This window comes from Felis catus, chromosome A1, assembly GCF_018350175.1.
Source record: "Felis catus isolate Fca126 chromosome A1, F.catus_Fca126_mat1.0, whole genome shotgun sequence".
Classification (NCBI taxonomy): Eukaryota; Metazoa; Chordata; class Mammalia; order Carnivora; family Felidae; genus Felis; species Felis catus.
In genome coordinates this window covers 71,352,665-71,370,609 of record NC_058368.1, presented here as the reverse complement: position 1 = coordinate 71,370,609, position 17,945 = coordinate 71,352,665, and the positions used below count along the sequence as shown (strand labels likewise).

Here is a 17,945-nt window from a genome sequence, read left to right as displayed (position 1 = left end):
GCATCCAACTCTTGATTTCAGCCCATTTCATGATCCCAGCGTCATGGGGTTGAACTGTGCATCAGGCTCTGCACAGACTGTGGAGCCTACTTGAGATTCATTCATTCTCTCTCTCTCTCTCTCTCTCTCTCTCTCTCTCTCTCTCTCCCCCTCCCTCCCTCCCTCCCCCCCTCCCCGTCCCCTGCTTGTACTCTTGAAAATAATTTTTTTAAGTTATTTAAAAGACAAAGATTGGCACCACCCAATTTCAAGACTTATTATAAAGCTATAGTCAGCATGGTATCGGTAAAAGAACAAACAAATTAATCAATGGAATAGAATAAAGAGACCAAAAATAGACACACATGAACAGAGTCAACTGATCTCTGGCAAAGAAGCAAAAGCAATAGCAATTCAACAAAGGAAAGTCGCTTCAACAAATAGTGCTAGAAATGGACATCCATACACACACAAAAAACTAATCTAGACACAATCCTTAAAAGGTAACTCAAAGTGGATCTTAGACCTGAATATAAAAACAACCAAAGTTCTAGAAGATGAATGATCTAGATGTTCTAGATGACCCTGGGTTTGACAGTGAGTTTTTAAAATAAAAAAAATTTTTTTCAATGTTTATTCATTTTTGAGAGACAGAAAGAGACAGAGCATGAGCAGGGAGGGGCACTGAGAGAGGGAGACACAGAATCCAAAGCAGGCCCCAGGCTCTGAGCTGTCAGCACAGAGACCAACACGGGGCTCAGACTCAGAAACCACAAGATCATGACCTGAACCAAAGTCAGACACTTAACCGACTGGGCCACCCTGGCACCCCGACAATGAGTTACATGAGTTACAATGAGATACAACATCCAAAGCACAATCCATAAGAGAAAAACATTGATAAATATGTTCAAAACATGTATCTGATAAAGAATTTGTATCTAAAATAGAGTTCTTAAAACCCAACAGTAAGAAAACCCAATGTAAAATCAGCAAAAGAGGTGCGTGGGTGGCTCAGTCAGTCGAGCATCCAACTCTTGATTTCGGCTCAGGTCACGATCCCAGGGTGATGGCATCAAGCCCCACATTGGGCTCTGTGCTGAGCATGCAGCCTGCTTGAGATTCTCTCTCTCCCCCACTCTGTCCCTCTCCCCAGCTCGCACTCTCTCTTTCTCTCTTAAAAAAAAAAATCAGTAAAAGATTTGAAGACACACCTCTATAAAGAAGAATGCAAAGATAGCAAACATAGAAAAAGATGCTCACACCTTTGCATTCAGGGAAATGCAAATTAAAATGATATACTACTATATTCCTATTAGAATGGCTAATAACAAAAACATGCACAATATCAAAAGCTATCAAGGATGTAAAGCAACAAGAGAGCAACAGGAATGCATATTCACTGCTGGTGGGCATGTAAAATAATCTTACCCTACAACCCAGTAGTCAGAGTCCTGAGTATATACCCAACTAAGTTGAAAATTCATATCCACACAAAAACCTGCATACAAAAACCTTGTCCACAATTGCCAAAAACTGGAAACCAAGATCTCTTTCAAAATGTGAATGGATAAACAATCTGTTGTATATCCATACAATAGAATATTATTCAATAATTAGAAGAAATGAGCTATCAAGCCACAAAAAGACATGGAGGAACTTTTACATACATACAGCTAAGTGAAAAAAAAAAGCCCATCTGAAAAGGCTACATACTGTATGATTCCAACTATATGACACTCTGGAAAAGGCAAAAGCATAGAGGTAGTAAGCAGTGTGTCCCAAGGGTTGCAGGGGTAGGGAGAGGAGGATTGAAAACATGAAGCACAAGGGAAACTATTTTGTATGAAACTATAATGGTAGAATCGAGTCACTATGCATTTGTCAAAACACATAGAACTACACAATGCAAACAGGGAACCTTACTGTAAACTGTGGACTGTAGTTAATAATGTATCAAGGTTGGTTTGTTAATTGTAACAAATGCACCACACTAACACCAAGTGTTAACAATTGGGGAAACTGCAGTGTGCTGGGGGTGGGGATGTATATAGAACCGCAGGTACTTAACGATGTGTTCAATTATTCTGTAAATCTAAAATGGTGCTTAAAAAATAATTAAGTCTATTAATCATTTAAAGGGGGACAAACATTTGAAAAGACAGTTCACAAAAGAAGATTAATGAATGTGAAAGCATTAGGCATGTGAAAATATACTCATATTATGTATTAGGTATTAAGGAAATATAATTATAATCACACTGAAATAAAACTTACACATCCATCAGAATAACTAAAGTTAAAAAGACAGGCAATGTTAAGAGTTTTTCTGGAATAACTGGAACTCTCAAACACTTTTGTGGAAATGTAAAATGGAGGAAGGGACATTTTCAAAAAGGATAACAATGTTCTAGATCTTAATTTTGGCTGCATTTATTAAAGTTCACTAAGGTGTACACTTAAAATAGCTAGGCTTTATTCTTCATAAAATATACATCAATAAAAACGATTTTAGGAAGCAGACAAAAAGAACAGACTCTATTTTTGTCAAGTAACAAAAATTAGAGCTATCTCTTCAACAGCTACAGAACACAGCACAACCATTTCAGCACTATGCTGACAGAAAACCTCTATCAATCTAGATATGCACATGTGGCAAAACATCTTTCAAGAAAGAACACAAAATAGGGGCACCTGGTGGTTCAGTGGGTTGGGCATTCAACTCTTGATTTCAGCTTAGTTCATCATCTTACAGTTCACGAGACTGAGCCCTGCATTGGGCTCCATGCTAAAAGCACAGGGCCTACTTGGGATTCTCTCTCTCCCTCTCTCTCTGCCCCTCCCCAACTTGTGCACAAGTGTGCGCTCTCTCTCTCGCTCTCTCTCTCTCTCTCTCTCTCTCTCAAAAATAAACAAACATTAAAAAAAAGGACACTGCTAATCTGAATAGAAACAAAACAAACATCAGTCTATATACTTTCAAGAGATACACCTAAAACAATGATTCACTGGTTGATTGAAAAGTTGGAGGAACATACAAAGAAAAGACCAAAATAAGGTGGCTTAGACATATTATCATCACATAAAACCAGATTTAAAAGCCAAAAAGTCACTACACTTTGCTAAGAAGTAAAATTAGCCAAGAAGATACATGTTATGCTGTTATCTTACTTATTAACTTATCTTAAGAATATACAGAGGCGGGGCGCCTGGGTGGCACAGTCGGTTAAGCGTCCGACTTCAGCCAGGTCACGATCTCACGGTCCGTGAGTTCAAGCCCCGCGTCGGGCTCTGGGCTGATGGCTCAGAGCCTGGAGCCTGTTTCCGATTCTGTGTCTCCCTCTCTCTCTGCCCCTCCCCTGTTCATGCTCTGTCTCTCTCTGTCCCAAAAATAAATAAACGTTGAAAAAAAAAATTAAAAAAAAAAAAAAGAATATACAGAGGCAAAACCTTAACAAGCAAGGAAAAACTGAAAAATCCACTCTTTTACAAATTGATCATATAATCAAAACATCACTAGAATATTTGAACATCCTAACAGGTAGTGCTGACCTACTGGTTATCTATAAAATACAGCATAATTTGAGAATATACATTATTTTCAGGCACGGATGTAAGATGTAAAGTGACATGCCTTGGCCATAAGGTAATTCTTATCAAATAAGATTCTAAATAAAAAAGATCATATTCATTTAACAGAAAGCAATTAAGTTAGAAATCAATAAAATAAGCAGTGCCTGGGTGGCTCAGTTAACTGTTCGACTCCTTGATTTCGGCTCAGGTCATAATCTCACAGTTCACAGGATCTACCTCTGCATGAGGCTCCTCAGGATTTTCTCTCTCTCCCTTTCTCTCTGTCTCTCCCCTGTTCATGTTCACTCACTCACTCTCTCTCAAAAATAAGTAAACATTAAAAAAAAATCAATAATACAAAAAGTGGAAAATTTTCAGTTATTTTAAAATGCATTCTTAAAAAACACAGTCAAAAACCATAATAGAAATCTGGGGCGCCTGGCTGGCTCACTCAGTAGAGCATTCAATTCCTGATCTCAGGGTTGTGGGTTTGAGCCCCATGTTGGGTATAGAAATAGAAAAGAAAAAAGAAAAAAAGAAAAGAAAAAGACAAGAAAAGGGAAAAAAAAGACAAAAGGAGAGAGAAGAGAGAGAAACAGAGAGCCAGAAAGACAGAAATCTGAAAATACCCAGATATGAACAGTTACGAAAAATACATATCAAAACTGTGAAATAGGGTTTTCAATTCAGATCACCACTTCAGGCCATTCTGCCAGCTGCTGGAAATATTATTGGCAACCAACAGCTGACTTGTCCTCAGCTTTCTGCCCAATCTTAGGGACAGCCCACACCCAATGGTGAGCTGACACTGGTGTACAAAGGTTCAATGTCATTGCCCCAATGTCATTGAAACAGTTATAAAAAACCAACTCAATACTCGGAACTCTCTGTAGGGTCAGCTAAGTCATTTGTTGAGTCTGCATCTCAACTCAACTCCTCTTTCAGTCTGGTGTCTTTCACTCCTTCACATATACTGGTCCCAAGTGTATTTCTGCAATAAACTTCCAGAACCTGTTTCCAAAGGAATTCCACCTATTACAAAGGAATACATTTGAAAGGCTATTACAGTGATCAGAGCAAGAGGTGACAGGAGCTTAAACAAAAAAAGGAGCCGAGAAATGGAGAGAAGCTGATAAATTCAAGATTTGGGAGATAATGACTATCATGCACAAAGAGCAAAACCACAAAATGAAATAGAATAGTGAACAGTGAATCATGGGAAAAGCCTCATTGCTGATATCGAAACTGAAACCTCTCCACGTCCTGCCTCTGTGATACATGACACTGCACATGGCAGAACTTCCATGAGCCCTCTTATTCCCTGAACAAGGCTGGCACAGAACAAGGCTGGCTCCCACAACATGACTGCTGGGAAGCAAACACACAGGACAAAGAAATAGTCTTTGTTGCTTAAGATCACAAGAGAAGACAATAAATATGTGGAATACTAGAGGGCTTATGAACTAATGACAACTATATGGACTTGAATAAAAACCAGCATATTACTAGAGCTTTCCAAGAAAGTACAATTCAGAATCTGCTGGGGAATGTGGCTGTCACACAACACTTGGCTACATTGAAAAGCTCCTATTGTATACACAAACAGAGGTAGTTTAAGTTCAAGCAATTTGAGGTAATGAATTCCATTATCAATGCATTGCTCATGTTGTGTATACTTGGTCATAACATTTTCTACTGATCTTATTGCTGTCTTTTCTTTCCAAATCAGTAATAGTTTTAGCATTATCAACTTAGTTTTGCCATACGCTTTGGGTTAACACATTTAGACTGAGGTGATACATATTTGCATCGAATACTATCTAGGATTTATCATCATCCAGTAACTGGAATGTAAACATGTTATGTATTACAGTCCAATTATGAATGACTCATATCTCCACTACCACTGCAGATATATAATATATATTCTCTAAAAAGATACTGTAAGTGATCCTTATTATCACTTTATTTTTCCCAATGGAAAATTTTTTAAAAGTGTGGAAAGAGCACAGGATGGTTTGCCCTTCCTACATTGGCCATACACACACAACACAAATAACTACAGAAATATATTTAGTTTAAATAAGAATGAACCAATACTGCACACACAAAAATACAATCAAGACATGTTATAAGCTAAAGTAAACCAAAACATAACATGACTTGTTTTGATTTGGCAAGGAAAAGCAATTATCCTTTTTAGAAAAACTGATCTTGTCTACCTATTTCCCTCTACTCGGGCAAATAAAAAATTAGATCCCTAGCTCTGCTCTAGGAACAAAAATAGAGCACATTTAATGTATTGATAGATTAGAGCAAAAGGGATTCACACACAGCAAGTTTCCAAACAAAAACCAAAGGCTCAATGTTTTCACATTACCGTTGGAACATTATACACAGCCTCTTGTGTAACAGAAGAACAGAAAAAAGAAAAGGTATGCAAGAAAAACAAAAGATGAGGAAGAACTGAGAAAACCAAAAGAGAGGCAATGGGAAAGAATATGGAAAAAATACACAGTGAGAACTTGTGAAATCACGCTAAAACCAAAACATGTATGTTGGAGTAATAAAAGAAAATAGAAGTACCCTAAGTGACAGTGGGAAATGAAGAAAGGGGACATAGGACTCTCATTCCCCCATCTCCCAGGGATTATCATTCTGACTTCGAATGACCACATTATTTCAATGACGGGAAAAGAGCAAGGTAAAAAATCCTCACTTTTTAATGGATTTCACAAAGAACACCATTCTCTTCAACCTAACTTTTTCCTTAGGCATTTCTTATTAAATCTCCTTAGCATATTAATCATATCTTCTACTGTGGACCTATTTGGAAAATAAATTAACAGAATGTGAGATTGAAAAGAAGGTATACAAACTGTAATAGTTCTTCAAAGGTTTCTTCAATATATCTTCAACCACACAGCCGTATACCATGTGTGAAATAAACAGCATGAAATAGAGGAAATAAAAGATTTGGGGATTTGCCAAGTATTTTTATCCCTCTTAACACAATTTGTTCTTATGTTAAAAAAAAAAAAAAAACCACAAGCAACTTTTTATGTAATGATATGTCAAAAGGAAGATGGGAGGTACAGACAGGGGAAAAGAACCAGAGCAGAGAAGAAAGCAAGACCACAGCTCCTCCCCACTAACCAGAGCCAGAGGCCATGGCAGTCTGAAGACTAATATCAAAAAGAAACCAATGGAAGGGGGCACCTGGCTGGCTCTGTCGGTAGAACGTGCAGCTCTTCATCTAGGGGTTGTAAGTTCAAGCCCCACATTGGGTGTAGAAATTACTTAGAATAAAAATCTTAAAGAAAAACCACACACACATGCACGCACACACACACGGGAGAGCCTATCTTGCTAAGAACATAAGATGTCACCATCAGAGAGAAGTGAGAAGGCAATAAGGATCAGTCACATAATCTCATACATCTGAATCTTAGATTCCTAAAACTGCCATTATCCCAGCCTAATGAATCCAAGGACAGCCTTTGAGAATTGATGAATAGTTGTTAACAAGCACATACTAAATTTACTTGAATAATCTTAGATTACTTTTTAATTATCTACTTGCTGAGACTTTATCATGGTTTACTTAATGTTCCAGTTCTTCCCAGGTATCTCCATTACAAAATTCAAGATTAGGAAAGGGGGGGAGGAAGTGAGAAAATCTCTGTCAAAATATGGTCTATAAATATTGTGAAAAAAAATTTAATGTATGACTACTTAATTTGTATACTGATATACACATTTCTATTTGTATTCATTCACTGAATAACCACTTGCTGAATATATACTATGTGATAAGCATTGTCTTAAGTACTAGAAATGCAAGGAAAACTGACTCACATGTTCAACTTTATTACAAAACAGTAACTAAATGAACATAAAACAACCATTTGCAAAGATAAATAGAATCTGTTTAATGCAGGGAATCCCATGCTATTTTAAGAGAAAAGCAATCCATCAATATACTTCAATAAAAGCGGCAAGGAGATATTTCCATATTGAAATAAGTCCTGAGAACACTGCAGGACAAAGAACACACTTTATGAGATACTGTTTGGTTTGACATTATTTTATCCTTTCCTTAAAAATGCTTTATAACCCAATCATTCAGTCCTTCATGCCTTCTAATAAATATTTGAGGAAAATGTGTATTTTTCTAATGTTGTGCAAAGTATTCTATATATATAAGGCCTAATTGGTTTATAGTGTTGTTCAAGATCTGTATTTCCTTACTGATCCTCTGTAGATATTCTTTTTGTTGTTGTCGTTGTTGTTTTGACTTAAACAACAAACATTTATTTCTCATAGTTTTGGAGGCTGAGAAATAGAAGATTAAGTTGCTAGCAGATTCAGCGTCTGGTAAGAACCTACTTCGTGTTTCATAAACAGCCAAGAGTCCTCACATGGTGAGAAAGACAAGGGAGCTCTCTGGGGTCTATTTTTTTTTTCATGGAATTTTTAAAAATATAATCTATTGTCAAATTGGCTTACATACAACACCCAGTGCTCATCCCAACAAGTGCCCTCCTCAATGCCCATAACCCACTTTTGCCTCTCCCCCACTCCCCCATCCACCCTCAGTTTGCTCTCTGTATTTAAGAGTCTCTTGTGGTTTGCCCTCCCTCCCTCTCTGTAACTATTTTTTCCCTTTCCCTTCCCCCATGGTCTTCTGTTAAGTTTCTCAAGATCCACATATGAGTGAAAACATGAGATTCTGCCCTTCTCTGAATGACTTATTTTTCTCAGCATAATACCTTCCAGTTCCATCCACGTTGCTGCAAATGGCAGGATTTTTCTTTCTCACTGCCAAGTAGTATTCCATTGTATATATAAACCACGTCTTCTTTATCCACTCATCAGTTGATGGACATTTAGGCTGTTTCCATAATTTGGCTATTGTTGAAAGAAAGTGCTGCTATAAACACTGGGGTACATGTGCCCATATGCATCAGTTCTCCTGTAATCCCTGGGTAAACTCCTAGTAGTGCTATTGCTAGGTCGTAGTGTAGTACTATTTTTTTGTGAAACCTCCACACTGTTTTCCAGAGTGGCTGCACCAGTTGTATTCCCACCAACAGTGCAGGAAGGTTCCCGTTTCTCCACATCCTCGCCAGCAGCTGTAGTTTCCTGATTTGTTCATTTTAGCCACTCTGACCCATGTGAGGTGATATCTCAGTGTGGCTCTGATTTGTATTTCCCTGATGATGAGTGATGTTGAGCATCTTTTCATGTGTCTGTTGGCCATCCGGATGTCTTCTTTGGAAAATTGTCTATTCATGTCTTCTGCCCATTTCTTCACTGGATTATTTGTTTTTCTGGTGTTGAGTTTGGTTAAGTTCTTTATAGATTTGGGATACTAACCCTGTATCCAGATACGTCATTTGCAAATATCTTTTTCTGGGGTCTCTTTTATAAGGATGCTAATCCCATTCATCAGGGCACATGGCTCTGTCCTGATGACCTGATCACCTCCCAAAGACCCCACTTCTAAATACCATCACATTGAGGATTAATTAGATTTCCACACATGAATTTTGAGAGGACACAAACATTCTGTCTATAGCAATTGGCTAGAACCAGCCGTGTGTTAGAATTGGCTTTTATTAGCTCAGAAGAGCCAACTGCTAAATTTTCAGAAAACTTGGTAATACTCAAAATGCACCACTTTCTAATTATTTTCCTACACCTGGCTATATCTATGTTCTTGATGTTGTGTTGGCATGGTGGAAATACTATAAAATGGCATGCTACTGCACTTCTCCAAGTTCCACGTTCAATACTGTCTCACTGGTAGGGCGCCTGAGTGGCTCAGTCCGTTAAGTGTCCAACTCCTGATTTTGGCTCAGGTCACGATCTCACGGTTCATGACGTCAAGGCACATGTCACGCTCCACGCTGACAATACGGAGTCTGCTTAGGATTTTTCCTCTCCCTCTGCCCCTTTTCCACACATGCACGTTCTCTCTCTTCCTCTCAAAATAAGTAATAACGTCTCATTGGTAACTTGAAATTGGCTATGGTAGAAGTAGTGACATCATGGAAATCAGCAAACTTTCTACAAATCAGGGATTTTTTTAACTGGAAGGCACACTGTTCAACTTTATTGGTGAGAACTCCACACACCTGTCAGAATGGCTAAAATTAACAACTCAGGCAACAACAGATGTTGGCTGAAGTTTGAGGTGTTCAAGAAAGCCGGTGTAACTAGAGTATAGCAGGCAAGGCGGGGAGTAGTATAAAATGTGATTGGAGAGAAAGCAGGTGCCAAATCATTTGGGGTTTGTAATCAGGCTAAGGAATTTTGATTTTATGTAAGTGCAAGGAAATGCCATTAGAGGGCTTCAAGCAGATACGGAGTGGGATGAGATGGGGGTGTGTCCTTATTATTTAGAGTTTTCAAATATCACACTAACTGTTATGTGAAGAATGGCTTTGAAGTGTTTAAGAAAAGAAGCAGAGAAACTATTGTCACAGTCCCCGAGAGGACAATGGTAGTTTGGGAGAGGGTACTAGTCGTACAGATAGTGAGTAGTGAACACAGGAGGTATTCTGAATGAAGGACTGACAGTATCTATTGATATATTGACATTAGGATGACAGGGCAATGGCACCAGGATAGATCTTGGGTTTTAGCTTTAGCCACTGAGTAAATGGGAGTGACATTTACTGAGATGCAGAAACTGTGGACGAAGCAGGCTTAGAGGATGGTGAATCTGGGGATCAGAAAACATTTATTTAAATCGGACATGATCTGCAATTGTTGAGAAAGGCGTGCCAAAGAAAAGAATCAGAACAATCTGGAAGTTAAAGGGCAGATTAAATGACAGGTTTCAGATTTACAATTTCTTTTCCTTTCAACAATCAATTCAACTTGATTGTATTAAGGACCTTTGATCCAGTAAAAAAAGATCAAACTTTAATGCAAATCAGTCTTACTGATTACTGTTGTCTATCTCTGGGGTTAAAGATAAACCAGGGATCAATAGCCCTGTATCTGTAAACTTCGAGAGGTCAAAGGAAAAAATCAGGAGTGAGAATGAAGGAGACAAGGCAGACCAAAAATCAAGTACACAGAGGTAACATATTAAGCCCTAATGGTCTCTCACCCTGTCGACGATACGAAGCTGTTTCTTTAATGCCACATATAACATGCTTAAGTGACTCACAGTATTTTACACCAAGTGGTGACTGAAATGTTAGCTCTCATCCTCTAATCCCATTAGTTTAGGAAAAGTATAATGAAAAATCGATAGTCTTTGGAGCTAAATGAACCTATATTTAAAAGCAGGTCCACCACTCAGTAGCTCTGTGACCTTGAGCAAATTACTTACCATTTCTAATCCTCAGTTTCTTAAATGTAAATGAAAATAATTAACCCAGGAATTAGCATTAGAAATAACATTCACAAAGTGCCTGCAACATGGAAAAAATGCTCCATAAACAAGAGCTACTATTATGTAAAAGACACCTAATTCATCAATGCTCAAGGCAGTTAGCTTCCTCCTTTGGCCTCACAGATTCCTGTTTCCAGGAGAGAAGACTCAAGAGAGGAGGGAATCACAGAAAAGCCCAATTTAATTTTCTCCAGGTAACACAGAAAGAAGGAAAGCAGAAAAATATGTCAATAGGTATATATGACATCGTCAATCTGCTACCCATAAATAGACAGTTTCAAAGGTTTGATTATAATTCAGTTGTTTAGAACTAGGAGCATATTTTCCTGTGGAAGCAATGTTTAATTCAACTCTTAAATGAATTCACCAAAGCCCATCAAAATCATAATGTAGTTAAAGTGTGATAGATCTCAATAAAATGAGTAGAAAACAAAACTGATGAATCACCAAAAAATACAAAATACTGAGAGTGGAATAATATTTAATTTCATTTCATTTATTTTAGAAGCTGGCACTTCAGGGAAACAGTTTTATGGAAGGTTTCTGTGGTGATTCAGGGGGGTTTTCAGGGAAATTCCAAGAGCTTTATAATAGGCTGATGACCCTGGTTCTTTATTATGTTTTATTTCACCTCAAATTTTATGGCTTCCCTTTCTTTCAGCATAAGCAAAACACTAGCAGTGTTAGACTTCACAGCCATGATTACGATCATTTATTTCACAAATGAGAAGGTATAACTGGAGAAGAATGAGAAGATAGGAAAGAGGAAGGAGTCATAAAGGTTGCGCCTAAATATAAAGAAAAGAGCCTGCGATGGAATTCAGTAACTCCTTAGCTCAAAGGGGAGCAAAGCACAGCATTAAAATACTGAGGAAAGCCAGGTGATGAGAACTGTTCAGAGTCCCACTATGATTAACTGATTATTTTAAAGGTCACAGATTATTTGGGGGAAAAAAAGAAAGAAAACATAAAGGACAAGACATGAAAAAGCAAGCAAAGCCATTTGCAGCCTGCCATTTACACAAAGGAAATGCTTAAGAGGTGAAGATTCATAATTCGAAATAAGGCATGCCAATATAATTCAAGATTTTCTTCCAATCCCTTTCATTTCTCTAAATTTATCCAAATATTCTGTCCTTTTTATGTAGATACTATTGTGTTAACAGTACTAGTCTATCTTATTCTGTAGTTAATAACAATACCACCTAAACTAGAAAGATGACTTCTTAAATCTACATGTATACAGTAGAACGAAGTGAAATTACTTTAGAAGAAAGTCTCCTCAAAAGCTAGCAGGTATATGCTACCTGCCTCTTAGGCTGTGAGGAATGACAGTGATTTCAAACTTCAGAGAGACGCTTTTGATTTTCTCAAAGAAATAAACCACGAATCAGTTCCATGCAGTCCAACTTATTCAGCAATCCAGCAAATCTTCCTGTGAAGTACTGAAATGTTTTTTTGAAAATGTTGATGTGTCAGAAGAAATGATTAAGGAAGAGATGTTATAGTCAGATAAAATAAGATTTTCTAAGACTGGGTCTTAAATCCAAATCTGTATCAGTAGCAGCTATGTTTGCAAAACAAATAAACAACAAAACACACTTAACCATGAGCCAAACCAAAATAATTTAGCCAGACCCAACCAGAAACAGGGACACAACAAGCCAACAACTTTCCAGATCACTAAAGAACTGTTCAGCTAGCCTGAGCCAATTGTAAAGAATGTATTTACTAATGCAATCGATTACTTTCAGAAATAAGATGTATATACCATGTATCACAACTCTGTAAATGTTGCCAAATCAAATGTTCTCTCAGTGGATAAAACAATTCCAAACAGTGGATCTTAATGACAAAACAGGACCAAAGAAATGTTAATGCGGGATGCTGAAAAGTTTGGCCCCATCCGTGTAGGAATGCTAAGAAGGTGAGATTTCCTGACTGCTGAGCATTGTCAGATTTCTCTCACAAACCTACAAAGTTCTGTCAAATGTATACAAATACTAATTTGATTAACACAACTGTAAAGTAACTGGATACCACCACTAATCCATGGTAACAATTTGTCCTCACCTATTTTTTTAATTGGCAGATACTGAAAATATAACAGTTGTCATGAGCAATAAAGGAATATTTTTTTAAATAAGAAGTTGATAAGCCCTGCCCTAAGTATAATTGTACCTAAAACAATCAAGTAACACAGTCATGAAAATGTCCTTCAGTTTACCGTTTACTCCAATTTAGAATATCCAGTTCTGATTTCTCAAATTCTGTTTCCTAGCAAGATTATTAAAACATCTTAGGACAAGGTAAAAACTTCAAGAGCCTTGTCAAATGTGAAATCTTCATTTTAATCATTTATGTCTTTAACTGTAATAGGTTGTATTCAGCTAAATACATAAAATTTACATTATATCCAATCTCAAGAGTTAAGACAATTCCTTCTTTTAATTAGCCAGTGATTTCAACTTACAAAAGAGCTGTAATTAAAAAGTCAAATTACTCCTTAAAGTTCACTTTAATAATATGCTAATTCAGCAGATAAATTCTTCCAAAGGGACAAGTAATCAGAATCCTAAATGTATTAAAATATTATTTGCTCTATGGGGTTACTTATTACATGTTTACTCAACCGTATCTGCTGAAAGACACAGAAACTCTAGCAAAGTTAATTTAAGAACTTACCAATTTCCCTTGCAATTCTGACAGCTTCATCTGCATCCTGTAAAAGCAGGAAATGAGAGCCAACATTAATCCCATCAGCCATTGCACAATGTCTTTAGGGCAGTCATATATTGCACTACTGTCTCCTCTGATTCATTTAATGTTCAATTTTACAACCTTCTAACTCTTTTCTCTCAGAGAAATGTAAAATTAATACCATAAGTGGAATGTAAATTCTACCTCATCATTATTATATTAAGAAACTCAAAGCAGTTTGAAATGAGCTGGCAGGAAGCACTACCAGAATTGCCAAATGATTTGGTGCAGTTGCTGGAATTTAACAGCAGAATTTAGATGTTTACAATCAATACTGAATCATAAATCAGATCATTAAAGCTTGTCTACAACCAGCTTGTTCCTGTCCTCTGATATTTACATGTCATGTTTTCCTGGATTCTGTCAGCAGGGGGAGTTGATTCTCTATTGTTTCAGAGAGGCTCAAGATTTTCCAGAAATAAAAAAAGTAAATTTCCAATATCTCCAGGAATTGTCAATTGTCTCCCCAAAAATTCCTTTAGTAGTTTCCATTACTTTTTCTTTTTTATTTCATTATTTTGTCAGGTACATATTTTATCTTTATATCTTATTAAGACAAGTAATTTAAAACTTTAAATTCCATGAACCAACTTGTGGGGGAAAACTTCAAAAAAGCCAAGGAAAGCAAATGCCTCCCAAAACAGTACAAGGTAAGAGTTGATGCATGTAAGAATTATTGCCAAATACCAACCAATGCAACTGAAAGGAAAAAAATTTCCCTTGAATCTAAACCATTTCATTGATCATTAACTTTCACCTAACACACCCAGCACAGGACACTCCTGATACATCTCCCCATGGAAAAATAAAGACAGCTGAAAAGAAGGTGTTACATCCAAGCCTCCCTAGTAAATATGACTTTTCTTTACAATTCAGTGATGTAAACTAATCACAGTGATGTAAACTAATCACAAGGAATAACAGTAATGTTTTGAAACCATTAGGTAGTGAGAATGCCTGAATTTTTCAAAAATAACTTTAAAATATTAAAGTGAAGACTGGTATTTTTTAAGCTTTTAAGCTAGTAATCTAAAGGTGTAGAGTAACCATGTCAGAATTCTCCCCCAAAAGGAGGGGCGGGGGATGTTTATAACTGGTTCATTTATGTCTAATAAAAAAAAAAAATCTTCCTTAAAAGTCTTCAGTACCTAATAACATCCCCTGAATAAGGAGGTTGGCAGGGGAAGTTGTCAGAAAAATTTAATTTCCTTTCATTAGCCAGTCTGCTCCACAAATAGGTGCTTGTTAAGTTCAAAGCAGTCCTGAAAGCAACATCAGTTTTAAGTCTCTCTCTCTCTTTTTTTTTTTTTTACTCCAAGCAGTCACATCTGCTAATGAGATTTTCCAAATAACAATTGTTTGCAAGTCAGAGATAAATCTATACCTCCCACTCTACTCTCCCAAAATAATCAAGGTTTACTGCTTTATTACACCTTGCTGTTTTCACTGACCCTACATTCTCCAAATTTTAGCTTAAAGGGATAAAAATCCATGAAAAGGGTCATTTAAGAATGTTAGTGGTTTCCACACATTGAGTTTGGAGGTTCTTTGTTCAAGCCAGTGACAGTTATTGGAGAATACTTCCCCTTAATAGCCTCTCTGTCAGGAAGTGTTAAAGCTGCCAAATGCGGACAATTAGTGCCTCGCGAACAAAATACAGGAAGAGTGCTGGCTGATGGAGACTGGATTATAAGAAGCCTAGAAGGAAACTTTTAACATGTCTTTTCTTTCAAATGTGTAGTAGTATATTTGCAAAAGATATTATGAGAGAAGATAAACTGCTGTCTCAAAAGTCTGTTATCTTGAGAGAACTGACAAACAGGCAAATGTTAAAAGATAATGCACAGAATTCATTAGTGATATTTATTATGTACACATTGTAGATGTGTGTATATAAAGAGATATCTATTTACACAAAGCACAACTTATAAAAATTTTGTCACAAATCCAACATTTCTATAAATAACCACAAAACAATCCTGTCTTTTAACTTAATCAGTATGTTACATTTCCTTACCATGATGTGTTATGCAATATTTGGGACCTTAAAAAAAAAATCATTATCAGGGCACCTGCGTGGCTCAGTTGGTTAAGTGTCTGACTCTTGGTTTCAGCACAGGTCATGATCTCACAACTTGTGAGTTCAAGCCCCACATCCAGCTCTGTGCTGAGGGCACAGAGCCTGCTTGGGATTCTCTGTCCCCTTCTCTCTCTCAGCCCCTCCCCTGCTCATGCTGTTTCTCTGTCTCTCTCAACAATAAACAAACATTTTTAAAAAATCATTATCTAAGATTCAGGTTTAACTGGGCAACCTGTATTTTTATCTGACAACTCTTAAAAACAAATTTTTTTTCCTACTATGACAAGCAAATTTTACTAAATGCACTTCCAAGTAAAATCAAACTGCCTTAAAAATAAATTTTTCAGGGGCGCCTGGGTGGCGCAGTCGGTTAAGCATCTGACTTCAGCCAGGTCACGATCTCGCAGTCTGTGAGTTCGAGCCCCGCGTCGGGCTCTGGGCTGATGGCTCGGAGCCTGGAGCCTGTTTCCGATTCTGTGTCTCCCTCTCTCTCTGACCCTCCCCCGTTCATGCTCTGTCTCTCTCTGTCCCAAAAATAAAGAAAATTAAAAAAAAATTAAAAAAAATTAAAAAAAAATAAAAATAAAAATAAATTTTTCACTTGTCATTCATTTATCCCAAGATATTTTATTCAGGACATATTATATATATTGTAAAGCTTGAAGACCCAAATCTCTCAACCCAGCAATTTCATTTTTAGGAAGCTATCCTATACACATAGGCACATGCATGCACACAGAGAGATATATAAATAAAATTATTTTTAATTTGTTGCTTGTGATTTGATAAGAAAATCAGAAAAACAATTTTAAAGGTTTTCAGTAAGGGACTGGTACCAAAAAGGATACATACATGAAATGGAATATGCCATAGTCTTTTAAAAGTTTTAAAAGACGAGGTTGATCCATATGTAATACTATGTGAAATAGTTCTTGCACCCACAGAAGAACTTAACAGACTTGTTTAATAAGGGAAACTGAAAGAGAGCAAACAAACCAACCGAGAACTGAAATAAATGGCACATGGAAACAAACAGTACTGAGGGAGATAGGGAGGGAGAACATGTTTTAGACAGACTGCCCAGAAAGGGTCTTCTGGGGGTGCCTGGCTGGCTCAGTCAGTAGAACGTGTGACTCTTGATCTCGGGGTTGTGAGTTCGAGCCCCAACTCAAAGGCAGAGATTACTTAATAAATTAAAAAGAAAAAAAAGGAATCCTTCTGAAGTGAAATATAAACTAAAGCCTGAAGAAAACAGTCGCTGCCATGGGAAGATTAGGGAAAAAGAAGTGTAGACAGAAGGAACAACATGAACAAAACCCCAAATTTGGAAGTCATTTCCTATGTTCTAGAAACCAGGTCTGTGAGGTGAAAACTGAAGACAAAAAGCAAGTGGCAGAAAAGGACAGTATAAAATCCGGTGGAAGGCATGGCCTCTCCAGCAGGACCTTTTGAGACTCAGGACACAGTTCCAAATGCCTTGGCTCTATGCCAGGGAATGAGGACTAGGGTTTAGGAAGGTAACTCTTCCACTTCAAGAATATGCCAAGTATAGTGTGTGCCATGGGGGAAAGCAAGTTGTAGGATAATATATATATGACCTTATCCACATTAAGATAGACAAATACCTTGGAATGCTCATCAAAGGTCATGTATGGACATATTCAACCACCTCAGCTTGAGTTACTGCTCAAAAATAGGATTAAGAGTTGGAGGAGAGGCAACTTTGACTTATGGCTACAGACCCTTAGGTAGATGTTTAACTTTATTACCAGTAAGATCAAAATTTCATACTTCACACCTCTTTCACAATTTAAAAATTAAACCAGCCACACTTGAAGGTGTTATTCAATCTACTTAATGATTTCCAGGACATTAAATGTTATCACAACAAACTAGTATTCCCAAAATGTGCTTAAACTTTTCATGACTCCCCACTGCCTTAGAACCAAATTTTAATTCCTTTACTTTGTGTCAGTACTTGATCCCGCCTGCCTGCACCACCAGTCTTGTCCCCAGTCCCTCCCTACCTCTGCTTTCCTTCCCACCCCCAAGCCCACACAGGCATTCCTCCAGCTGCCTGGCCTTTACACCTCCTCCTCAGCTCATCCAGAAACCCACTACTCTTCCGCCCCCTTCCACCAA

The 17,945-nt window shown here is 37.3% G+C and overlaps 1 protein-coding gene across 13 annotated transcripts in view; it reads right to left on the bottom strand.

The window, feature by feature from the left end:
* PCCA (propionyl-CoA carboxylase subunit alpha) overlaps nucleotides 1-17,945 on the bottom strand; it is a 415,541-nt gene that overhangs the window by 265,396 nt on the left and 132,200 nt on the right. For all 13 annotated transcript variants that reach the window (XM_003980503.5, XM_003980505.5, XM_003980504.5 and 10 more), the window contains one exon: nucleotides 13,649-13,685. In XM_003980503.5, the coding sequence (XP_003980552.3) occupies nucleotides 13,649-13,685 (37 nt within the window). The remainder of the gene's footprint in view (nucleotides 1-13,648; nucleotides 13,686-17,945) is intronic.